The sequence below is a fragment of the Rhipicephalus microplus genome, chromosome 1 (assembly GCF_043290135.1).
Source record: "Rhipicephalus microplus isolate Deutch F79 chromosome 1, USDA_Rmic, whole genome shotgun sequence".
NCBI classification, from domain to species: Eukaryota; Metazoa; Arthropoda; class Arachnida; order Ixodida; family Ixodidae; genus Rhipicephalus; species Rhipicephalus microplus.
In genome coordinates, this window is record NC_134700.1 from 285,996,870 (window position 1) to 286,022,828 (window position 25,959).

A 25,959-nucleotide genomic window follows, 5' to 3' on the forward strand; every position below is an offset into this window, starting at 1 on the left:
ACATATGTACAATGATTTTTAAATTTCCCAGTCTTTACACTGGATCATCGGATCAGGTACATACAATTTATCGGTTTACCCAGGCATGTTTTTACAAATTCAAAAATCGTGTCGTGTGTCCGTGCAATTTCGCGAAGGATTGTATACAGTTCTACAAGCGAAGAGGCATGAAGCAAGTGACCATTAGCATGTGCTGGTGCCTTGTACTAGTGTAATTGAGCTGGTGTTTGAATTCAATTTGAATTTTCCGTTCCTTGCTCTTAGTTTAGCATTTGGAACCCTTTATTTTTATGCGTGAATTTTGCCTCTTTGTGATGGTCAGTTCCTTTACTACTGCCATATTTTTTGTCCCGTCATGCATTTGCACTGTTGGCGACAAGTAGTACAGGTGGGAAAGATGTATTTGTGTGCTGTTAGAATTAGTAGCAGAATGCGCCATTGTAGCCATTTGCAGCATAGCACTTGGTTTCAGGTTGACTGCTTACGTCCGATCTTGCAGGTTATTTCATATAGGTCACCAGGCCTTCAATTAGGGTAAGTGAGGCATTGCTTTGGTAAAGACAGAGTGCACTTTTGTCATTTATGCCTCGAAAGGTGAAATGAGGTGATGAAGGGATATTGCGCACCTTACGACTCTGATGAGATCCTGTTAGTCATATTGCCATGACACTGTCAGAGCGGCCCTACACTGTACGTGATATTCTACATTTCATACTACTCTGCACAATGTGCATCATTTGAAAACAATGCAATGCAAAACATAAGCATTCACCTCCAGGTCATGTGCAATGCTGTGAGGTGCAATTTTTCTACATGTTTGTACGTTTTCCTGTTGCTTGTACTTGCCCGTGCCATTTTACTCCTCAGTGCCTGCCATCAACCTTATTTGACTTATGCCATCCGGAGACATACTCAGGCTTTATTTTTCTTAAATGGTGGCAGCTGCTTAAGGCTAAATAAAGCAAATGATTTGAAAGAGTTCGTTCTGCATTCTAGCTGTAGAGAATGACTACGATCTGAAGCTGTAGTTTGTTGTAACAAGATTTGATGTGGTTTAGCTGTAAAAGCTAGCTAGCACAAATGTTGGCATTCCAAGAGCGTAAACATCTGAAGGAGACAGTTCAAATAACTGAATAAATAATGGAGCGCACATAGAATGATGTTTGCAGAGTGACCGAAAGGTTCTTTGTCACATTTTTCAAATATTTTTTTTTCTTTTAAGTGGACCTCAATAGTAGCATATCAGCCATGCTGCTTAATCTACAGTGAAGGCAACGTGTGCAAGTGATAATGAAGTGCTGTAATAACACATGCCCTTTTTTTTATTGTTTCAAAACTTGCTGAGCCTGTGCTACATGGCCAAATCCAGTGCTTTGTTTATAGAGCATGAACCTGCAGCAGTAGAAGCTGTCCAAGACAGGCGAGATGGTCACGGTTCTTTTTGTTTGTTTCGAAATTTCTTATTAAATAAATGTTTAGTGAGAATTGCATTGCCTGTATTGCTTTTCTTGTTCAGCAGCTGTACTCAGTACTAAAAGTGTATTTTCTTGAAGCACTGCTGCTTAGCCAAGAACTTAAAACTTCATGGCAAAGGTTTGTGGCCCGCCATATGTTAGTGGTTTTTATTTTGGCACAAATATACTGAATTGTTCCACAGTCAGTGACATTTAAATTAGGAGCAAGAAAAGTGTTTACAATAAGCAGTTGGCAATAATAATAACTTCTTGCAGGCACAAATTTTAATGACTGTTGCACATACAACTGGCTGTATGGTTGCCAGCATCAATCTACATAAGCTCACAGTAGCAAACATTCCGTATTGCAGGCACAGAACTCCACAAGTGCTCAAGGCACCGCTGCCATTTTGAAGTGGTTCAGCTGATTGATAGTCCAGTCGCTCTCCGCACCTTTAGTGCAATCTTTAACGAACCTGAAAAGAAGTGCACATTGTTTAACTCAAAGGTATTGCATCAAGGGTTCTGCATTTACTTCAACAAAAGCAATAAGAGTGGTTTGATATTGGTCAGGTAATTTAGGATTGTCCTATGGCCTACAAGTATAGTCTGGCGTACGATTGATTGATATGTGGGGTTTAACATGGCAAAACCACCATATAATTTATGACATGCCGTAGTGGAGGGCTCTGGAAATTTCAAATGCCTGGGGTTTTTTTTAAAGTGCACCCAAATCTAAGCACATGGGCCTACAGCATTTTTGCTTCCATCGAAAATGCAGCTGGAAATTCGCATGTCGCGACCTGTTGGTTAGCAGTCGAGTACCTTAGCCACTAGACCACCGTGGCGGGGCTGGTACGTCATATCTTTTGCAATTGAAATTGTAGTACTGTCTAGGTCGAAGCAGTAATCTGGGCCTTCAATCCATGGCACACGATTCAATTATGTCTTCAGAATCGTTTCAAGGCTTGCACAGCTCAGTGCAAGTTTTTTCTTTTTTTTTTTTCAATGCACTTGAAATCATTTTGAACAAATCTTTAGAATGTGAAAGCTCACATGAAGGATTTCGCAGTTTTTTTTTTTGTTTAATGCTTATGTTCTGTCTGGCACTGACATTTGAAATCGAAGGCAGCAGCTAAGGTTCCTTTCTAAAGGATGTTCCACTAGCCTCGCAAATGGCATTCACATCCAGTATTAATACACTGAAACTTGCTACACACAGCTGCTTGCCAACCAGGAGCAAATGAATGATTATGCCAGTGTCTGTCAAAAATACGTGCAACAAACAACAGTGCAGAAGGACAAGTGGAGCACCTGTAGTTGGCAACATAGACCTTATCTTCAAGATGCTTAACATTTTCGGGATTTCGCCGCGCCTCTTCTAATCCAGGCATGTAGTGGTAGACAACAGTGGCTTCCAAACACCTTTGCTTGCTGTCTGGAAACCAAAAGCATGTGTTATTTGTAATGGGAAAACAGTTGCTGCTTTTTTTTTTTAGGGGCGAAGCTCCTTAGGGTGGAGTAATGTCTTCCGTCTGTTGGCGTGACACGCTATAGATATGCATGTAGATATCCATATGCATATCCATATGGACATCTGAACACCATATGTACGTACATGTGATTAATAAACAACTTCGCATATACTGTACACACGTGTTGTCACGTGTTTGGGCAATGTGCGAAGTCTAATGATCCCTCGGCGCTACGCCTCCTCGCCATCGTTAACTTCATGGATATGCTGCGACTTTTTTTTTTTTTATCTTTCTACAAAATGCCGGTGTAACAAGCAGACACAGCAAGGTCACTTACTGTCGTCCATGATGACGCCAATTTGATACAAGAAGCAAAAGTACACATCGGACAACTTGACGGCCAGTCTCTGTCGTTGTCCGACACTCAAGGAGCCGCAGTTTGCCTGGGCAGCAGCGGCAACCTGCACACACGGTGGATTTCTCAGCGACAATTCCCAAACGCCAGATGATGCAAACATGCAAGTCAAATGCTACGATATGCGCATGCGGAGCGTAAGACGTTGCAAGCTCGAACTCATCAGCTTTGAGTGCGCAGTGTACTTGCATCGTTGGTGACCAGGCCTTCCATGGATTTGAAGTCGCCATTAGCCATCAGAACCGAAACGTACGTCATTGCCTACAAACACAAATGACATTGGGCACCTGTGATGGGACACAAAGGAGTAACGGTCCCTTCAGTTTGCTCGAAGCTTAGCAATGCTTTGTGCCTGCACTAAGCCGTTATAATCGAGGTACTACAAGAAGGCGGTATCACCTGTTTGGCACCATCAAGAAACTCGAGTTGGTTGAAAGTCGCGTCCAAGTAGGGCTTGATGATGAATATAGTTTGTATCCAATTCTTGATCGTAAGTATTACGTTTGGCCACACTATGGTCGGATTCTTCATTAAATTGAAGTTGTTTTCGCTTCGTGATGAGCATCGGCGGACAGACTGAGCACATAGCGCCGGTGCTGAATATCGCTGGAGAGAATTGTCCGCACACACAGGCGAGCTAAGCGGACAAACATTGGCCGTCCTGGGGCAATGGTAGGAAAGGCCGGCACAACGTACACAGGCGGCGGTCGCGCCAGCGTAAAATTTGACAAAATTTTGTCGGCGGAAATATAGGTTGAACGATGCTTGCCGAAGAGCCGCCATCGTAATCGTGAATGTCGATGTCACCGCGACTTTTCGGTATTTAGCTGATAAGCGTTGCCCACGGGCGAGCCCATGGACAAAAAAAAAACACTCCTCTTCTATCTATGCTAATCTCAAATATTGATATCAGCAAGTATAAAAAAATAAAAAATATTTTTGCAGCGTGAACTTGGCAACACGGCGTGCTCTTCACTCAGACGCAAATCTGTCGTGCTACAGTGCACTTTATTTTGCTATTCGATGGTCAAAATTGCTAAATTATTGAAAAACAACACTTAAGCAAGTCACTTGATTATCACAACATTTTTTAGTCTGCACAGGTTTAGGCAGTCCATCTTTTTATCTGGCAACGTTTGCACTGCAGGGCGTCCATGATTCGCGGCGTCTTTCATATGATTCCAGCCGTTCGAGCAGTAGTCAGCTGCTGACAGCTCGGAAACTGTGATGACGCGAACAAACAAGAGAAATGCTGCCGTCGGTGAAGCGTTTCGCATCGCCGTCACGACGGCACTTCAAAAATTCTATCAGACCGATGGCCAGACAGGTTTGTCCTCGACTCGTCACTGCGAAACACGAGCTTTACCGTTACTCTAAAGCGTTCTGCACATTATAACGGCTTTTCTGTTTTGCAGAATATGAGTTTCCATCATCGTTCACGGCCGAAGAGCGAGGTTTCATACACAAGTACTGCCAGAACCTGGGTCTCAAGTCTAAAAGCCGAGGGTAATGCGATATAGAGTGCTTCCGCTGATATGCCAGAAAGGCGCACTGTTCTGCGATGTTCACTTCTATTATTTGTGTGTTTTCCGCTGCCGTCCCTCGGATTTTTGTTAAATTCCTTATTTGAATAGCCAAGACTGATGTGCTGAATGCGTCTTCTATCGTCCTCCTGCTTAGTGGCAATGTAAACTTTGTCAATCGCAGCAGAAGTGTTCTAAGTAAGCAATAGTTGTTGTAATGGCCACATTGGTAGCACATGCAGCATGATTATGCGTAATGCCTAGTTATAGTGAGGATTCCAGAAGGTACTGTAATGTGTCAATTCGTTCTAGCCACATAACTATCATATCGCTTCGTTCGACTCACATTGCAAAACTTTTTCAAAATTTTGTCTTGCCAAATCATTTCGAAAGCCGACTTCATCTCCATCTACCGGAATGAATGATTGCTTTAATTCCTGCTGGGTTTCAAACATCTCATACTGTGACCAAATTATTGTGGTGCTCTTTCTTGAACTACTAACGTGGCCGTTCCTTAGCACTGAGGGTCCCTCAAGAGCATTCTCTCGGATGGAAAAATTCATAACCTCTTCACGCAACAAGTGGCCTGGGTTATGGACAACACAACCTTTCTTCTCTTATGCAGGAAAGGATCGAATCGCTTCCTTACTGCCTACAAGAAAGCCGGTTCCACCATAGTGCAGGCTGATGCCGGGTTCACTATGGGATCCCTCTCGTGCCGATTTGCCATGCTGCTGCTGCAAAAGTTTCCGCTCAACTCTCATGAGCGCCATGAGCTGTTACCTCCCACAGAGCGAGAACGCATTGTCAGTCAGGAAGGTATGTGTGTTTTCTCCCATATTGTTGAGGCTAATCATTGTTACTGTGTTAGCGATGATACTTATAGTATGAGACAAACTAGCACACCGCTGTTTTCCTCATAATAATCTGTTCTTGGCTAAATTTTTTTTTGGCCTAGAAAAGGTGTAGTGCAAATTGAATCAATGTATGGGTAGTGGTCCAGCACAAAACAGACCTATTTAATTAGAGTGGAAGGCCTTCAGTTAAAAATAATAATACCGTTAACAGACGTGCTCAACAAGGCAGTGCATGCAAGTAGGGCTGGAGGAAGTACCAGAAAACAGCCCCCCCTGCATCGGGGACACATCATAATTGAAGGCTGCACTAACCGCTTACATCTTGAGCTTATAATAGCTTAGTGTTGTTTGACCATGTATTTTCATTAGTTTGTTGTATTTATATGTTTATGTTTTTCATTTTTATTTTTGTATTACCCACCCCTTCTGTTATGCCTTTCTGTGCCCTGAGGGTAAAATAAACAAATAAATAAACATGTACAAAATGATCATTTGATGGCAACATGTCATGTAACAACCTCTCCTTGCTACCAGCCCATGAAATAATTTTTCGTAATTATTGCTGTTGCCAATATAAAACTGGTTTGCATTGACAAACTTCATGAAAGGGAGGTAATCAAAAAGCGCTAGCTAGCAGACGGCTCTCACTTCTCATATTTGCACGTGTTGCACAGTCGCTTTTTGTAAGCATCATGAACCAATTAAGTGGTCTGAAAGTTTCATTTTTTTTTTTCTCATCTTACTTGCACCTTCGGCAGTTTGCTCAGGTTGTCTGTAGTGTAGGTAACGAGTTCCTTTACGTTTTGCCAAGTCAGATTGACAAACTGAGTTGAGTGTTCCTGAGGATATTGACATCCTTTGCATTGTGCCTGGGCAGCTAAGCAATGAAGAAGAAGATGAATTTCTCTGCCATACGCACACATCTGAAGATTTCAAAGTGGACTAGTTGTGCATCATTTCTGCAGAATATATTGGGGCAAGCATGCTGCATGTCCAACGAAGTGGCATGTTCAAGTTCAGCTAAAATAGTGGCTGTTGCAAAGCGTTACAGGTGATTTCGGCTGCTGATTTTGTTAGAGGTTTGTCCCTTACGTTGCGAACATACTGGTAATCAGCCTTAAAACATTTTCTTCTGAACAGTTTTTTTATTTAGTTAACAGCATATGAGAAGCTTTAACCAATTACATGACTTCCGGAAACATTCTCAAAGCGTATCTTCAAATAAAGCTTGAATCTTCATTTACGCATAGCAGAACTGTGCTCATTGTGGCCATGCTTTTGCGGACCTCTCTCCTTTCCTTGGTGCAGTGCGGGACGTGAACCGCACAACAGCACGGCTCAACTGTGGCATTCCCCAAGTGCCACCGCGCAGCGAAGGGGCAATGGATGCCCAGCGCCAGCGTCTACCCATCTGGCAGAGCCGCCAAAAGTTGCTCACCACCATTGCCCAAAATCAAGTGACCATCATTACAGGAGAAACCGGCTGTGGCAAGACCACTCAGGTGATCCAGCTGTCACATATACACTGTCAATTTTTATGAAAGGGAACACGAGAGCGCGTGGCTTGCACACTCCTGCGGCTGCTGGCAGTATGCTCAAGCGGGAGCGAAAGCAATCGTACCCGAGCTTCTTTTCGCGTCATCTCGAGGCGAGCAAAACAAGTAGTCATTAGTGACATGAAACTAAAGGCAAGGTTGTAGCCCCATTACCCTTCAAGGCGATTACCGGCCTCTTGCGTGGTCGCCTTGAAGGAGGAGGGGGTTACAGCCTTGCCGCTGGTTTCATATCAGTATCATCAATGACTGCTTCTTACAAGACGATAGTTATAGCGCCAGAACAAAACGACGACACAGAGACAAGAAGGACACGAAAGACACGAGCGCTAACTTCCAACTGAGTTTATTGCGCAGAGCACGAAAATATATAGAGGAGACAGTAACCATGTGACAAAAACCATATGGCACAAAGAGCAGAAAATGAGTAAGAGAAAAACAAAAAGACAAAAGCACAGAAAAACGGCAAAGAAAAATCTATAAGAAAACAAAACAGAAAAGTAAAGATAATATAACTACTTGCGCGCACCGAAACCTTTGGTGCACGCAAGTAGTTAGATTATCTTTACTTTTCTGTTTTGTGAAGAAACCAAGTTTCTTTGTGTTTTGTGAAGAAACCAAGTTCATGAAGAAACCAAGATTCTTCATGAGGACTTAGCCACGTCCACTTGCGGTTAGCCCGATTTCTGTAAAACGTATTGAAAATCCATAAGTTACTACATTCTGCGAACTCTACTAATAACGCTCCCCTTGCATTTCTAGACCCGACACTATATTCCCCCTCTGCATGGTCTCCGGCCTCTTTCTTGCCTACTTTGGCATTAAAAGTCACCCATCAGTATAGTATATTGTGTTTTTATTATTGCTGACTGTACGTCTTCGTAGAAGCGTTCAACCAAATGATCTTCATGGCTCAATTTAGGTTGGTAGGCCTGTACCACCTTCATCTTGTACCTTTTGTTAAACTTAATTACTATACTTACCACTCTCTCACTGGTGCTATGGTATTCCTCTATGTTATCATTGTGTATAAGAAATGGTATTCTTCTATGTTAGTATTCCTCTATGTTATCATTGTGTATAAGAAACCCCACCTTTCATTCTGTCAACAAATTCACAGTAGCATAGAACGTGTCCGTTCTTCAGCTCTGTATAAGCGTCACGTGTCCTCCTAACTTCGCTGAGCCCTTTTACATCCCATTTGACACCCTCTAATTAATCGACTAGCACAGCTAGACTAGCCTCACTAGATAGAGTTCTAGCCTTAAATGTAGCCAAGTTCAGATTTCAATGGCGGCCTGACCGCCGCCTTGGACAGTTCGCAGCCACTGGGGTCCGAGGGCCGAGGTTTAATTGGTCTGCTCATGTGAGAGGTAGTGGCTAAGTACTGCACTAGGGTGGCCAATTCTGCTGTGGTGAGGGAGTGCATTACCAGCTGGTGGTCGCCAAGGAGGCTGCACCCCAGACCTTTCTCACTTGTTAGCCACAATACCAACCACTTTTGGCATTGCGGCTGCAGCCTCACACTTCTTTTTCGTATTTGTTGTGATGGTTTAATATGTTTGGTGAAGTTTATAAAGCGATGAATTTTGTAAGTTCTGCTGCAACTAAAACTTTATCTGTAGCACATACTCATTGAACATACTCAGGAAAGCAAGGCAAAAAGAAAAGCCAGTTGAGTGTGTTTGTGTTGTTGCACATGACCTGTATTAAATTATTTACAACGGAACGCTGATTATACGTCCCCCGGTTTCGCGACGACCTGCATTTACGACTAATCAGTTTGGTACTGGCAAAAGCCCCATAGAAACAATGTATTAAAAACCGTGGTTATACAATGCAGTTTTACACCGACCCCGCATCTTACGATGACTTTCAGATTCCGTCGAAAAGAAAAAAACCACCTTTACTCCAATCACGTGTTGACCAAATATTCACGAGTGCAAAATATGAACTTGTGTACCCCAAGAAAAAGTAGAGTCATCTTCATCGAATGGAAAATTTATTCTCTCGGAAGTTCGTGCAGCTCTACATATGCCTCAATCGCGTGCATATGTATCCTGGGTCGTTACCTAGTCGAGCTCTATCCACATAGAGTAGGTGCAGCTGACCAAAATGCTGATATTTTCACATTTCTGGTCCGTGGAAACATTTCCTGGTTAACATATGGCTGATCTCCTCCCTCTGTCACACTCGCAGTCACTGTTTTGCGCACGCATAAGGGTACGACGCAGCAGCTTTTGCCTTGCAAAATTACTTTCACTTGACGTCAGCGTTCATAACAACAGCAGGACACTATTAGTTGCGCTTCACGAGGCAACAAATTACAATGCGCACAGCTCAGTCGTGCATGGACGCTTCGTACATGAACTCGTTGTCCATCGCCATTATGCGATAGCAATGGCACTTTGCCTGACTCTTCTGATGGGAGGCTCACAGCAACACGATCTTGGTTTCGATTTCACGCGCAGGCCATTTTCCAACTCTATTTATCGGTAGAAAGACGCTTTAAAGCTGAGAATAAAGATTCACTTGGACCTCCTTCAACTAATTATTGCTGCCGTTAGCTACCACTGGCAACAATAATTTAATCTACTCTCATTGCAGTGGCAGGAGGTCATGCCCGTTTTTACCCTTTTTCTGTACCCATTTTTCGCGCAAGGCTGAGTGTCGTGGTCTATAATCTTGGTTTTTCTATTAAGGATGCCAGGGTTATAGGACGGTTTTGTGTGGTCCCCTAAAAGTTGTGTTATCGGGGTTCCACTGTATAAATCAGATGCTTGGCAGTAGACCCCCCCCCCCTAATGCTGTCTAGCATATGTCGCTCACTTCAGCCAGCCGCTTTGGATGTCTGTGCCGCGAAAGAACTCACACTTGCTCTGTTAAAATGAATCCCAAATCCTGCCCGTTCTTATTTCTTTGTAATTGACATCTGTTTAAATGCACTGCATGCAGGTGCCGCAGTACCTGTTGGAAGAATACTGCAGCCTTGGTAATCCATGCCGCATTGTGTGCACTGAGCCCCGACGACTGGCCGCTGTAGCTGTGGCTGAGCGCATTGCTACCGAACGAAATGAAAAACTGGGCTACACTGTGGGCTACCAAATACGTCTGGAGAACAGGTTGGGCAAATATAGTGTCAGCATATTATCTTAAGAATGATGGCAGTTGTACGGTGAAGTTTTGGGCAATGCCATGTGATGTAGAAGTCACTTTGAATTGGCCCAAACGGAAGCATTGAACCAGTTCAGACTCACAAAATGCTCCTTGTGAAGTTCGTGGTCTGTATTTATCGGAAGTGGTCGGTGCAAGAAGACAAAATCAAGGTGAAAATAATTTTCTGTCATTTACCCTCAAGTATCTCTTGGAAAACCCGATTCCGGTATTTCAATGTTTTGTAATGCATTTTTAATGTTTTCTTTTTTATGTTTGAGTCAGTGAGTTATTGAAATGAAACAATTTGAGATCAAAAAAAAAAGAAACACAGAATTTTTATGTACCAGAACCACAACATGATTGCATAGCATGTAATAATGGGAGGCTTCAGGTTGATCTTGGCCCACTGAAGTTCTTTACCATTCATCCAAAACTTAAGCACATAATCAACCATATAAATTGCACTCATTCAAATGTGGCTACCATAGACAGCATTAAGCCTGTTACCCAAAGCTCAACAACACAGCGTTATTAAGCACTTGAAAGCATTTAAGTATGAACTGAGCTTAATGAATGAGCCATCAGATTTTGACATCATTGTAAGCTGGGATTAATGCCCATTTTTTATATCTTGCATTTTTTCTATGTTATCAGGCTTCATCTCATAATGATGATGGCTTTTGTAGTGTTTAACACTGTTCAGTGCTTGAAGTTTATTTGTACAAAGTAGAGCTAACTGCTAAACAACTTGTGACACTGTCATTAGGGCAGCTGATATTACAAGCTTATAACACAGAACACTTTCATGGTGCTTCCCAAGCATTTGATGGTTGGTTGGACTACTTATCTGTTACGAATAAATTTGTGTTCTGTTGAGGAGTCTTCTGCTCAGCTTATCTAAAGAAAAAATATTTGCCATTAGTCTTTTGGGCAAGCTTATCTCAGTCGCTACGATGTTTTGCTGCTGAGCACAGGTCGTGTTGAAACCATAGCAGTCATGGCTCGATAGTAGTGAAACACATCAACACTAATGTACTTAGATTCATGTGCACATTAGAAACCCTGCAGGGTCAAAAATTAGCCTAGTACCCTTAGCCAGCGCACATGATACAGTGTGCGTTTTCAGGATCTTAAACTCCACAATTACTTTATTTATTGCGTTACTCATCTATGAACTCGAGCAGCACTTCACTTGTACAGGCTATCTATTTTCTAAAGTCATTGTGTTGCATTACTTGCAGCAGCCTGTGGAACTGTCATAGTAAAATTTGGCCTTGTGTTGCAGGGTTTCGCCCAAGACATTACTGACTGTGTGCACGAATGGTATCCTCCTGCGCACCCTCATGGGCAACGACTCTGCAATGGCAACAATCAGCCACGTTATTGTGGTGAGTGTCAGAGCTTCACAATCAATTACTTTAGCACTAGTGTGGTTGGGAATCTTATGTAGTATCTGTCCTTCCCGTATTTTGCTCTTTGCGAGTGTATTTCCTACTACAGTGGAACCCCTATATAAGAGACATGCATTGGGGAAGAATTTTTGTCTTTTGTACGAGGCGATTTCTATGAGAAGGGCACCGCGTACACGTTTTCTAACCAACACCTATTTCATTGTAGGCCCACTGGTGTCACTTATACCCAACAGTCTCTCACATCAGTGTCTCTTATGAAGGGGTTCAACTGCATGCAACTTTGAACACTGAAAGTTTAAAACTACAGTAGAATCTTGAAAACGGTAGGAAGGGGAAGATGGAAGCTTGCGATGATTTTATAGTATTATAGATTTTTTTATAGTAGAATCTTGGTAATACAAATCCGGCTGATACACATTTCAGCCTGATACGAATTCATAAAGTTCCTCGGCTACTTTCAGTTGTGTCTAGAGTAAAAATTCGGATGATCTGAATACTTTTCAGCATGGCAATAGGTAATATGAATTGGGGTGCCGAAACCACCGAGTGACAGCCAACAGAAGTGTGCTCCAGAAGGTTCAGAAGTGTGTGTGCGGCCAGTGCACACACAGTTAAAGCTGTGGCTATCGCTTTCCCCAACTGCCCTAGAAGAAGCTGCAGTCATCGATGCCGCAATCATGAATGGCAACAACGAAACTTCAAAAGTACATGTATATACGACACTCGCCGAGCCTAAGAGATGCTGCGTGCTGAAACCGCTGATGAGAAAACTACTGTGGATGATATCTTAGATAGCGACGCCGTTGTTCTGACTGCACCTGTGCGACGAGGGCACATGAATTGAAAGCAAAACTGACACTTTTGCAACCACTGCGCACGGAAATGTGGTCACGGTCGGCTGGGCCCTGCTAAAGAAGAATACAAGTTGAGGGAACGAGTTTCTTTGTGTGACAAAAAGTGATCATGGTATGTATGAATGGTAGACATGGAACGAACGAACCACATGATGATCGATCAGCGAGTTTGTTTAGGCTTGCTTGGAAAGTCAGCATGAACATGACAAGGACATAAAACGACAAGCACACAGTATACACTTATTTTTCATGTATGCATCGTTTCAAACTCACCCACCCTTCTACCTTATACATTTAAGCTCTATGGGCACTCGGCCAGAGATTTGTTGAAACTAGGTTTCAGCTATTAGTATGTTTAAAGTGAATACTATATATTGACAGTGTTTTACTGTAGGCAATATGACAGCCACGTGGATTAGTTCTTTTCAGACAACTGTCTTATTACTCTTCCAGTGATGTTGCTCTGAACTCCTCAAAGGTTGAGCAAGGCTAGGTTCATGCTTGTCTATTGGAGCTATGATGTGTATGACATAAAAGACGCTTGTGTGAATAATTAAGAACTCCAGTTTGTCATAATTAATCTAGAGACTTCCAGCAAGGCATGCCTAATACTCAACACTGTCGAAATTTGGGCTTGTTGGTGCATTGCGACGACTGAAAATAGCGCTAAGAAACGGGGACACAAGAAGAGGACACTCGGCACAGGCGCTAACTTCCAACATAATGTTTATTACCACCGCACGCTCGCCTATATCACCAAAAAAAAATATATCACATGACATGAATGATGCGCACATAAAATTAAAGTCTTAGAAAATACAATTCTTTATCACTAAGCGTCAGAGAGGGAGTGCTGACGCACTTATACCCCAGTGAAGCGATAGCCTCAGCCTCAATAATCCCTCTAGTAAGCTTATAAAACATTCTCTTGATAACTGTGCATGCATTGAATATCGGCGCGCAGCCGCAGGAGTTACAATGTATGGCCAACCAACTCCCCTGGCCGTTTTTCACATTATTACAATGTTCTCTTAATCGATCATTAAGGCAACGGCCCGTCTGTCCAATATACTCTTTACCACAAGAAAGCGGGATACGATAAACAACGCATATGATGCAGGGAACATAAACAGTTCGATGCTTCTTACTACACTCTTTGGGTTTTCTGTCACGGTCATGAAGGCCACAAAGGCTGACCAACTTCTTGGGAGCCGAAAAGACAACCCTAACTTCAGAGCGCTTAGCTAATTTCTTTAGGTTGTGCGATATCTTGTGAAAATATGGTATGACGACTAGGTGCTTCGGTTTCTCGGCATCACGACTCGCTGTACATCCTGGGTTGCGAAGCGTACGAAGCAAGCCTTCTGCAACTGAAGTTTGGACATGCATAGGATAACCTGCTTTCAACAACCGGTCTGACTGATTATGAAAACTATTGGCGATTTCGTGCTCACAAGATTTGCTTAAAGCATGACGAAAACAATGACTGATGATGCCTCTTTTCACTAGTTTAGAGTGAGCTGATTGGTACGGAAGGACCGGTTTGTTCGTACGTGGTTGGTACGCCCAACATATGCGGTTAGGATGAAAGGTGAAGAGGACATCGAGGAATTTTACCGATTCCCTTTCATCCTCTTCACCTTTCATCCTAACCGCATATGTTGGGCGTACCAACCACGTACGAACAAACCGGTCCTTCCGTACCAATCAGCTCACTCTAAACTAGTGAAAAGAGGCATCATCAGTCATTGTTTTCGTCATGCTTTAAGCAGATCTTGTGAGCACGAAATCGCCAATAGTTTTCATAATCAGTCAGACCGGTTGTTGAAAGCAGGTTATCCTATGCATGTCCAAACTTCAGTTGCAGAAGGCTTGCTTCGTACGCTTCGCAACCCAGGATGTACAGCGAGTCGTGATGCCGAGAAACCGAAGCACCTAGTCGTCATACCATATTTTCACAAGATATCGCACAACCTAAAGAAATTAGCTAAGCGCTCTGAAGTTAGGGTTGTCTTTTCGGCTCCCAAGAAGTTGGTCAGCCTTTGTGGCCTTCATGACCGTGACAGAAAACCCAAAGAGTGTAGTAAGAAGCATCGAACTGTTTATGTTCCCTGCATCATATGCGTTGTTTATCGTATCCCGCTTTCTTGTGGTAAAGAGTATATTGGACAGACGGGCTGTTGCCTTAATGATCGATTAAGAGAACATTGTAATAATGTGAAAAACGGCCAGGGGAGTTGGTTGGCCATACATTGTAAATCCTGCGGCTGCGCGCCGATATTCAATGCATGCACAGTTATCAAGAGAATGTTTTATAAGCTTACTAGAGAGATTATTGAGGCTGAGGCTATCGCTTCACTGGGGTCTAAGTGCATCAGCACTCCCTCTCTGACGCTTAGTGATAAAGAATTGTATTTTCTAAGACTTTAATTTTATGTGCGCATCATTCATGTCATGTGATATATTTTTTTTTGGTGATATAGGCGAGCGTGCGGTGGTAATAAACATTATGTTGGAAGTTAGCGCCTGTGCCGTGTGTCCTCTTCTTGTGTCCCCGTTTCTTAGCGCTATTTTCAGTCGTCGCAATGCCTAATACTCTAATTAGAGTTTGGACACCTTATACATCACATTTTACTTTACAATATTTTTTTATTTCTAGAGTATCCTTACAGGAGCACAAGAACATTTGCTTGATGTGCTAGAGTTCCTTTCATTCTTGAAAGGTTAAATTTACGAGCATAAGCATCATACCAACGTTCTGACGTTTTATCTGTCTTTTCTTTTTCCCAGGATGAGGTTCACGAGCGTGATCGGTTCACTGACTTTTTGCTCACTGTTCTGCGGGACTTGCTTCCAAAGTTCCGAAATCTGAAAGTTATTCTGATGTCAGCTACTATGGATGTAGAGCTGTTCATCAAATATTTTGGTAACTGTCCTGTTGTGGAAGGTAGGTTTCTCTTTAATTCTTGATAGCATCAATATGTGCCAATTCTTTCAATCTGATTAGCACCTGAAATAATATATTTTGTAAAATTTAATTGACCTTGGCATGGCGTTCAGGTGGACTCGGTAACTGTCATCTTGCTATTATGCATACTTCAAAGTTTCTTTCATTGTCATTTTGCAAATTTGCATTATATGGGTGTACTCTTTTGCATAAATGTAAAAGCGAAAAATAGTTTTTTTGTGTGTGTTGTTTGGTCGTTGACAGGTGCGAAAACATACGATAGGTTGATGCTCCAATTTTTTAGTTGTACAGTCTTTATGCATTGAAGTCAACATAATTTTTATTATTACTTTAATAGCTGGCATGAGCGATTTGTCGGGATAACTGTGTCATGTTGTGATGAATCTCGGCACTATAGGTAATGTTAGCTTTAAAGTGTCAGAGTCAAAATTAGGCCGGTATGACACGAACTGAAGACAGTGAAAATAAAAGAAATTGCATTTATTTGGACATAAATTCTCTCGTTTCAGTTCATGAAGTGCTGTTCCCGCAGAGCATGTGCAGTATAAAAACTTGTTAATTCAAACTTGAAGGTTACTGCAAGATTTTTTTAACTAAGCGGAGTTTGAATTAGCGTGCGTGCACTAAAAAGAATGGATATCACACCCCATTATCCGGGCAGAACTCAAAGAAGCCACCTCTAGACTCATTATTGCAAACTAGGAGTTACCACACTTTTGTGGCAAGCGATTTTGTTAGTTAAATGGAGATCTAACAGCTAGCTGAAATAATTGATCAGTCAATACGCCAAACACAAGCACTGACATGCATTACTTTAAGAACTTGGCATTAATGTGAAATATATGATGCTATTTATGCTCCAAAACATGCTTATGTTACATGGCAGAGTAGGCGTAATCAAATTTAAAAGTAATCAGTACTTATTTGCATTTTCTTCTGACGCGACTCCATGAGCATCATTTGCAGCTTGCCTAAGAGCTCCAGCGCAATTTCTGAATTGTCATCTTCTGAGAAATGCTGCTATTTCATTCTTTTTCAACTCTAGTGATGTTAGTTTGGCTTGTTATTGCAGCACATTGTAATCACCGAGGGCAGACATGTGCGAGGAGCGATGAAAATGAGGGGCTCCTAGTTCGAATTAACGATTGGATACTGATGTGTTCGAATTATTGTGAGTTTTCCATCATAGAAATATACGGGGTTGTGCTGGGACCAGGGCATCAGTTCGAATTAACTGCAAGTTTGGATTAACTGGGTTCAAATTAATGAGCTTTTGCTGTAACTTCTTCATCCTTTTTTCTTTGACTACTGACTATGTTTCTTTTTTTTTCCTTCTTCTCCAGTGCCATCACGATCGTATGAAGTGAAGGCCTACTTTTTGGAGGATGTCTTGCGACTGTAAGTGCAATTCTTCATGTATATAATACTTTCTGCTGAAGCTTGTGATGCAAATTGGCCCCTGTCGTCTTCCAGGCTCAAATCCTTCTCCTTTTTCTGGCATCGGGGGCACAAACTACTGGGGATGCATAGTTTTTTGCGTAGTGTGCATATGTCTGTTTCAATAATGGGCATTTTGCTGATTCCTTTGGGCAACTTTAAGAAAAAAAAAGGGGGTGAACAGTGGGCAACACTTTTAGCTGTGTGCATCAGTTATGCAGGTTGCATGTGGCTTGGAGACCACACGTTTTGAAAACACTTGCTGACGCCAATACACAAAGCTAGGTCTTTAGCACCTGTGTTCCTTATCGCATTATGATTTCATGAGAGATGTTGAGAAAAGATACCTTAATCACTTTGTACAGTGAGCTTTTGCTCTTATGCATTCTGTTTCTGGACCTCTTGTCCCGAGAGCTGTGTTTTGATACTTTGAAATTAAATGCAGGACGGGATACACCAGCCAAGACATGCTGAAGCTGAAGAAAAGCAAACCCCGAGCGGAGCAGCAGAAGGCACAACTTGCTAAGTGGTGTGATAGTCAGGGCATAACCACAAGTAGTACCGCCCCTTCAGCAAACAGACTGTCACCTGAGAAGGACCAGGTATGCGTTGGGTACCTAAATAGTCGAGTGCATAGAACAGGCCGCTGTTTCCCAAACAGTGGTGCATCAAAAAAATTCTTTTGATTCATTAAAGATTGGTCATCTATTAAAATACAGAACACAGCATTCAGTGGTTGATAAAGTGCCAGAAATAATGCACGTGGAGGTTTGTGCCTCACTTTTGAATTTTGTAAGGGTCAAGTGCTCTCATCAACTCTGTGTGGGGCTCTTCATTCAGGAAATTGAAAGCAGAATAATATTATTACTTATTTCCAATTTTCTCTTGCATGCAAGGTGGATGGAAAGGACGATGGTGACAACGAGGATACACTTGGTGTTGATACACGCCTTGCTGCAGTGATGGACCGTGCTCTTCAGAATGCTTGGATGACTGGAACAGACGAGGCTTTTTCCCAGCTGCTCTACCACATCCTCTCAGACAACATCCCGGGTAGTACAATGCAGCTGTGTTATATTATGTGACTTCGTACGTTGGTCATACATGTACAGGACTTTCACGATTGTTTTGCTATCTGCTTGTCTGTAGTTGAGTACCACCATAGTGAAACAAGCGCCACAGCACTGATGTTAGCTGCTGGACGAGGCAAGGTGGAAATAGTGGAGGAGCTGCTGTCTCTCGGGGCCGATCCCTTGACTCGAGCATCAAACGACTGGACTGCCCTCGATTGGGCACAGCATTTTCACCAGTCAAATGCAGCGGAAGTCATTCTGGCTCACTTGTGAGTGCCAGCCCTGTGGCCCTTCCTTTGTTCTTTAGTTGTCTTCCTCATTTTTTCTTTTGACCACCCCGAAGCACAGTGAAACCACCCTGAAGCACTCGAGTGAAAGCACAGTGAACTGCCAAGCTGGCATAACAGTAGTGTTCATACATCCTACTACAATATACCTTCATTAAATGGAAAACTTAAGATGCAACTGTCTATTTTCCTTTTCCCTTCGCATCCCATTCAACAAGAGACTACTGTACCTTAAAATTTTCATAAAGCTTACGAATAAAAGGGTTTTTAGGGAAATAAAGTAGGAGACTTGCCTGTAAAGTTTTTTTGCTACATTATTAGTCTGCATTTTCTGTTTGATGTCCTTCCATGGTGAAAATATGTAAGATATATATGCTTGCTTCAAAAAATTTACACAGACTTGGCTCAAGAAGCTGGTGAAATTGGCATCAGCAGTGTTGCTAAAAGTCACTGCAAACCCAGAAAAATATTGTTGCTTGTCAGCTCCTGCTGCTCCAAATTTACTGTTGTTGAAGATGTTGGGTGTGATATGTCATAGAACATGTTTTATATGTGCAGAAAATAATGTATTCTTGGTCAATGTGTTCTTTCTATTTGAAGTCTACGTCACAAGATATCAACAATGCAGGTCTATGTCTACTGTTAACTTGGCACATCATGAATACTATATACAGTTGACGCTCATTTATCAGAACCTGAACAAATCAGGAAAATGTTCTTTGTTCAAAAAAGTTCGAACACTCGGAGAGGAACAGGGGTGCAGTATAAACAGAATACAGGCAAACCTCATTATAACAAAGTTACATCTTACACAAAAACAAGTTTGTTATATCTAAAAATTTGTTATAAAAGTATATTCCTATAACTGTATCTATTGGAAGAGTATTTTTTCATTTCCTTCATTATAACCAATACAGTCGACGTCAGATTTCTCGGACGCCCGAAATTCCGGACATGCCTAATTTCCCGAACTCATCTGTGGCACCGTCAAGTTCCCCATGGAGTCAGTGAGTAAAAAGTGCAAAATTCCGGGCGTTTATAGCTTTCGTCATCCGATTTTCTGGACTTTTTACCGCTAACCACACACTCAAAGTCACTTCGTACCCTCGAACTCACTGCACAGCGGCTGCCGTACGCTCAAAACTGCAAATGCTGCAATCCAGTGCACACCAATTTGTTGCCAACCATAGCTTAGTCAAACCTGTGGCCACAGCAGTATGGTCAGGCATGGTGCTGTGCAGCCTGTGCTTCGACAGTGTGAAGAGCTACACTGTTGACCTATCGTCTGCCGCCGGCACTTGCGGACTCATGGAAGGTGGTTATGCAACAGACCCTCCGGAATTGTTTTCGCCATGCAAGTTCCGTACTGGACGCTGAGATGGCTGTCTCGCTCGGAGTGGACAGCATGTGCAACAAACTTCCACCCGCAAACGTGGCCTTGGATGATTTTAACGTTGCCACTGTTTCGATTGCAATTGCGATAACATTTGAGGGTTTTACCGATGCTGATGAAGAAATTGAGCTGTGTGCCAAATTGAACGACGGCGAAATCATTCGTCAAGTTACGGAGGATTTTGACGGCTCCGAGATCAAAAAGGCCGCGTCTACACAACCAACGAGCTCGGAGTTGACGCGAGCACTGACACTGTCATTGGTATACAACGACAGCATGACGTTAGCTGAAATTAAGGCAGACATCATTGCGGGCAAGTGGAACGCCGTGAAAACGAAAATATGCAACTTTCTTATTGCATCTAAGTGTTTACTAAAACGGTAGCTCCAGCCGTATTGTATCTTTTTTTCTTTTCTTTCTTCTGTTTTTTTTTAATATAAACTGCTCTTTTGAAAGCACCTAAACGATTCATTGGTTGAATTGCGATAGGAATCCTGTACTCCTGCTTTGACCCTCTTTGCCAGCGAAAAATAGCTCTTTAAAAAGTGTATTTTCGCTTGCATTTGTTTTTTTGGTCTGCCCAATTTTCCGGACGTTTCCGTGGTCCCTTGAGGGTCTGTGAAATTGGATGTTGACTGTATTTTGCTATATCCAGGCTCATTATATCGCGGTTTGAATATCTGACGGAGTTGTTCCATTTAACCTGCAGTTCTTTTTAAAGGGTTTTGGTTTACTCGGAGCCAACTGCAGTATGTGTATGATATTTTCATTAGCATAGTAGTGGCTATTTTGCTCAGGACTGCTTGGTGGTATCAAGGTTGTAAGATTACAGGCGTGGTTTTTATATTTATTGGCCACTTCACTGTTTTTTTTATTACCAGAAGCTACAATCTTTCAAGAGCTGGCTTGCTGATTTAATCAACGATATTAAAAGAAAAAAAGTTTTAGCCACCTGTAGCTACGTGCCCTTGATCTTCGGAACTGTCTCTTGTCACAAGCATTCCCTTGTGTTCCTGTGTTTTATTTTTCAAATGTTGGGCATGTCTTTCCTTCCTGAAGGTTGGTCATGCAGAGCGGCCTCCCAAAGTCTGATGACTATGGTAGCGTTGCTGAGCAGGAGCTAACAGCCGAAGAGCGTGAGCAGCTGGACCTGTACCTTCGTACGACCAACGACGATGAGACCGACCTGGACCTAATGCTAGCCCTTATTCAGAAAGTCCACTTGAGTGCTGAAGATGGTAAGCAACATTTCATTGTACACTGTTCGACAAGACACATGAAAGTTCCTGTATGGTACAACTTTATCAGTAATCATCCCTTGGGCTGGCTTAGTCTTTCCTTGGAGTACTGATGTTACTGTGCAGTATACTGCAACCAGTACCTCTTTTGAAAGTTAATTGATCTAGTCCTGCTTCCTAGTTAATTGAAAATACTAGCAATCCACAATAAGCAACCCGGGTCACAGCGGTATTGTAGCGTATGTTTCTTCCTTGTGGCAACGTGCTGAAGTCCTACTGTTACGCAGATCGGGTAACAAACAGATGTTAATAAACTACTACTAGCTGCTTTCTCTGACTTCTCACTCGACCCTGCTGATGAACCGCAGGTTGCGGGTTCGAATCCCGGCTGTGGCGGCTGCATTTCCGATGGAGGCGGAAATGTTGTAGGCCCGTGTGCTCAGATTTGGGTGCACGTTAAAAAACCCCAGGTGATCGAAATTTCCGAAGCCCTCCACTACGGCATCTCTCATAATCATATGGTGGTTTTGGGACGTTAAACCCCACATATCCAATCCAATGACTTCTCACTCGTGTAAACTACTCAAACACATAGCTTACAAACATATTGTAACGCGGACTGAAAGAGCGAAAAAGAAGAAGAGGTTGGACGTTCTCGAGCGATGGTGATTCGGCAGTGACGGTAGAACGCTGACATTTTTCAGTGTAAATAAACCCATCACAACCGTAACAGCTTTGGTGGAGCGGTGCTGGGTAACTTGCCATCCTGGACCCCGCAGCAGAAGTTCTTCGAAGAAGCAGACGCTTAGCTGGCCTACCCCCGGACAACATCAGCACGAACGACACAGCAACCCATTGACGTACTACGCTGCTGCATCCACCAGTGCCACCGACACGGCACAAGGTGGCCGTCGACCTCTACAACCAGACTACTAGGCGCCTGAGCCACGAATATTTTCAGGTAAAACTGACGAAGACGTGGACGCTTGGCTGAAACATTTCGACAGAATGAGCCGCTACTACGAATGGGGCGTGCCGGCGAAACTCGTGAACGTAGTATTCTTCCCTGCCGGGACAGCGTTGCTTTGGCTTGAGAACCGCGAACATGTCCTCCCCACTTGGGATATATTTGTTAAGGAACTGAAGGCCTGCTTTGGGGACACAAGTTCCATGAAAAAGAAAGCTGAGCAAACGCTGTCACGTAGGGCTCAGTTGCCCGGCGAAACGTGCACAACCTACATTGAAGAAATATTGAAGCTTTGCGGGATTGTCAATGCAAATATGTCTGACGAAGACAAAGTCGGTCATTTGTTAAAGGTATCGCCGAGGACGTGTACAATTCTTTGATAATAAAACAAAACTTGAACACTCCTTCTATTTTCAGACAGCAGTGTCGCGCATTCGAGGCGTTGAAGACCCGGAGAATTTTACCCAAGTTCGGGCGCTTGGACAATGTTCCCACTGTTGCAAGTATGGACATCGCCGCCTGCGAAGACATTCCCTTCCTCGTATGTGGGTTAGTTCGAGAAGAGCTCGTACGACTTCAAGCAGGTGAGGTTCACTACCAATGCTCGTTCGCCGCATGCCCCGAACCACCTCCCTACTGAATGCGAGAGCGCCACGTCAAGAACCGATTTAAGTACATAAATTGCAGATTTCACCTCGCGGCTTCCGTTTTCCCCGACGGGTCATGGCCACCACGGGATGTCATCTCGACGTGCTGCTGCGGACCTCCGGCCATCATCAACCAGGCCTCTACCAGAAGATTACTATGCATCATCACAAAATGTTCCTGCGGAGCACGACCCGTCTCCGCGTACTTCTGCCACCTCTGCTCCTGCTAATGTAACCCAACAAGTCCCCGTTTGCTACACGTGCGGTCTCTCAGGGCATATTTCGCGCTTATGTCCCAGACAGCCGCCTGCACCACCACGTTTTTCGACATATCCGGCTCGTATGTACGAAACGCCTGTGCCGCCACGTTTTTCGACGTACCCACCTCGTATGTACGAAACCTGGACCTCTCACCGGGCCGACCACCGTCCCCGACAGCAATGGCCTAATGAATTTCGCAGTGAGTCCCCCGCCTCCGAGCGAAGCCTGACGTCGCCTTTGACACGGTCCCGCCGGTCGCCGTCTTCGCGTCGTCGGTCACCTTCCTTGCATCAGCTGGGAAACTAACTGGTGCGACCGATGTAGGTGCCATCGCGGGACGGCGAGTTTCGCCAATTCCTCCTTCTGCTGTGATGTTGATGAACAAAGTGCGTGTGTGTATAGACGGTGTTGTATCGTTTAGCTCAGAGACAAGACAACGATGAACACTTGGCTGGGCCTCGCCATGACGAAAGACCCCTGGCCGTTTATTTGCTGGGCTTAAGTAGCCGCGCTCACAGCGGGAAAGGGGGAAAGAAAGAAAAGGAAGGAACGTAAAGCGTACTAAACGGTGGAGAGGAGGAGAAGACGATATCGCCTAGGGCGAATGCTGATAGCAGATAGTCCGGTCTGTTACATCTTCTCTTCACACATTTTCAAAACACTGATTTCTTTTGCACTCATTTACTTGATGGAAGGATGGCCCGTAGTGAAGGCGCTTCGGTTCGCTGCGCTGGCGTCCTGACCTGCGCAGGCCAGCCAGTGGGCTTCCTGGAGTGTCTGGAGAAATGGTGGCGCTATAATCTTCTTCTGGCTGAGCTGGTTGCACCTGGTGACACCCCAGTGGGTTGTCCGGCGTGATGTTGCCGCGGTGTCCATCACTGAACTTCGTCGGGGGCCTCGCGTCGGGGTTCGGATTACCCTCGGGGCTGACCTTGTCGTTGCAGTTTTCGTCTGTTCGCAGCAAGTGCTGTCGGTTCCGTCTCAGGAGCCCATGGTCTTCCGTTTTTACCACGTATGATCGTGGTGCAGTCTCTCGTACCACTTTCGCTCGGCGTGACCAGCTTCCATGTTTGATCCGCACCACATTTCCAGCTTCCAAGGGTGGTAGTGGCCTGCCTCGGGAAGACTGTCGCTGTTTCCATACGGGTATGCCTCCGTCGACGTTGTATTCTGGAAGAGTGGCGTGCAGGCGACGACCTTGCAGTAGTTCTCCGGGTGAGTGACCGCTGTCAAGGGGAGAAGATCGATAAGCCAACAGACCAAGCCATACATCACCCCGGGACTCGTGGGTTTTCTTTGGAATACGCTTTACGATCTGTACCCCCTTTTCAGCTAAGCCATTTGATCGTGGGAACTCTGGACTTGAGGTGATATGCTCGAAGTCATATCGGCGCACGAAGGACGCGAACTCTCGCGATGCAAATTGAGGCCCGTTGTCAGTGCAAACTTGGTTGGGAATGCCGTATCGCGAGAAGATAGCAGATATCTTGTCGATTACTTCCGCCGCCGTGGTACCTCTGAGTTTCTCGACGTCAGGAAAGTTAGAATGGGCATCAAACACAACTACGTAGTGTTCTCCAGCGAATGTAAATAGGTCTATGCCTACGCGATGCCACGGTCGGTCGGGCGTTGGCTGTAGCAGGAGGGGTTCACTCGGTTGACTGTATGCGTACTTTCGACATATGCTGCACGTTCGCGCTCGTCGCTCAATGTCACTGCTCATTCCCGGCCAGAAAACCATTCTACGGGCTCTAGCTTTGCACTTGTTCATACCTAAGTGGCCTTCGTGAATTCGCTCAAGAATTTCCGCACGCATTGGTTTAGGCACCACAACTTTGCAACCCTTTAGCACCACTCCATTGACCACGGATAGCTCTTCCGCATACGGTTTCAGTACACCGTCTATTGCCATGCCATCTTCCATTTGTTTCATGGTGCGGCTGAGAAGCGGATCTTCGCGGGTTTCCTTCTGCAGCCGCAACATAGTCGCTTTGCTTATGATGCTGGTGACTACTTGCGTTGTGTGGACGTCCACGTCCTCGACTTGGTCGCCTCCGCCAGTTGGTAGTGCAGCCCGAGACAGCAGGTCTGCGAGTAACAGGTCCCTACCAGGTACAAACTGCAACAAAAAAATCATATTTCATAAGACGGATGAAAAACCGCTGTATCCTGGGTGGCATATCTGCAATGTTCTTTTCGGCAATCGCAAGTAATGGCCTGTGATCAGTTTCTATCGTAATGCTTCGTCCATACACGAACTGATGAAATTTTTCACAAGCGAAAACAATTGCCAGTGTTTCCTTTTCTATCTGGGCGTATCGCTCTTCACTCGGCGTCAGCGCTCTTGAGGCGTAGGTCACTGGGCGCCAGTCATCCCCGTGTCTTTGCAATAAGGCAGCGCCAATACCGGTTCCTGAAGCGTCCGCAGTTATCTTAGTGTCTCTTTTTTCATCAAAAAGAGCCAGCAATGGAGGATTAGCAAGCGCTGCGCAGATCTGGTCCCATTCGCGCTCATGGGTTGTTGTCCACTCAAACACCGATGCTTCTTTCACCAGGCTACGCAGCAACACCGTTTTATCACTCAAAGCTGGCAGGTATTTCTGAAAGTAGTTCACAACCCCGAGTAACCTGCGCACACCCTGTTTATCTTTTGGGGCTGGCATGGCACGGACGCTTTCGATTAGATCGGGGTCCGGACGAATTCCGTCTCTTCCGATAACGTCGCCAAGGAATGCAACCTGCGTGGTGCCGAACACGCATTTAGCTGGATTAAATGTCAGCCCTTCCTCTTGCGCCCGCCTTAGTACAGCGATGACGCGTTCGTCGTGTTCTTCCTTTGAGTCGCCCCATATTAAAACGTCGTCTACGTAGACGCGCACTCCCGGCAGCCCTTCGAACATTTCTGTTAGTCTTCTGGAACACCTCGCTGGCTGAGGAAATTCCGAAAGGCAGACGCAAAAAACGGTACCGCCCAAATGGTGTCGCAAAA

At 44.2% G+C, this 25,959-nt stretch overlaps 2 protein-coding genes across 3 annotated transcripts in view; one reads left to right on the forward strand and one right to left on the reverse strand.

Moving 5' to 3' along the window:
- Positions 1 to 1,721: 1,721 nt before the first annotated feature.
- Positions 1,722 to 4,163, reverse strand: LOC119188298 (m-AAA protease-interacting protein 1, mitochondrial). Its single transcript, XM_037436270.2, has 5 exons — positions 3,744 to 4,163; positions 3,534 to 3,605; positions 3,267 to 3,390; positions 2,769 to 2,892; positions 1,722 to 1,930 (listed from the first exon to the last, which is right to left on the reverse strand). Exons 1-5 carry the CDS (start codon positions 4,125 to 4,127, stop codon positions 1,846 to 1,848), a joined length of 789 nt encoding a protein of 262 aa, XP_037292167.2. The 5' UTR covers positions 4,128 to 4,163; the 3' UTR covers positions 1,722 to 1,845.
- Positions 4,164 to 4,469: 306 nt separating this feature from the next.
- Positions 4,470 to 25,959, forward strand: part of LOC119188296 (3'-5' RNA helicase YTHDC2) — a 94,936-nt gene continuing 73,446 nt past the window's right edge. For both annotated transcript variants that reach the window (XM_037436267.2, XM_075865068.1), the window contains exons 1-12: positions 4,470 to 4,671; positions 4,760 to 4,850; positions 5,493 to 5,686; positions 7,033 to 7,226; positions 10,233 to 10,399; positions 11,719 to 11,821; positions 15,490 to 15,646; positions 17,011 to 17,065; positions 17,550 to 17,706; positions 18,001 to 18,157; positions 18,254 to 18,446; positions 20,917 to 21,095. In XM_037436267.2, the coding sequence (XP_037292164.2) occupies positions 4,572 to 4,671; positions 4,760 to 4,850; positions 5,493 to 5,686; positions 7,033 to 7,226; positions 10,233 to 10,399; positions 11,719 to 11,821; positions 15,490 to 15,646; positions 17,011 to 17,065; positions 17,550 to 17,706; positions 18,001 to 18,157; positions 18,254 to 18,446; positions 20,917 to 21,095 (1,747 nt within the window). In that variant the 5' untranslated portion in view covers positions 4,470 to 4,571. The remainder of the gene's footprint in view (positions 4,672 to 4,759; positions 4,851 to 5,492; positions 5,687 to 7,032; positions 7,227 to 10,232; positions 10,400 to 11,718; positions 11,822 to 15,489; positions 15,647 to 17,010; positions 17,066 to 17,549; positions 17,707 to 18,000; positions 18,158 to 18,253; positions 18,447 to 20,916; positions 21,096 to 25,959) is intronic.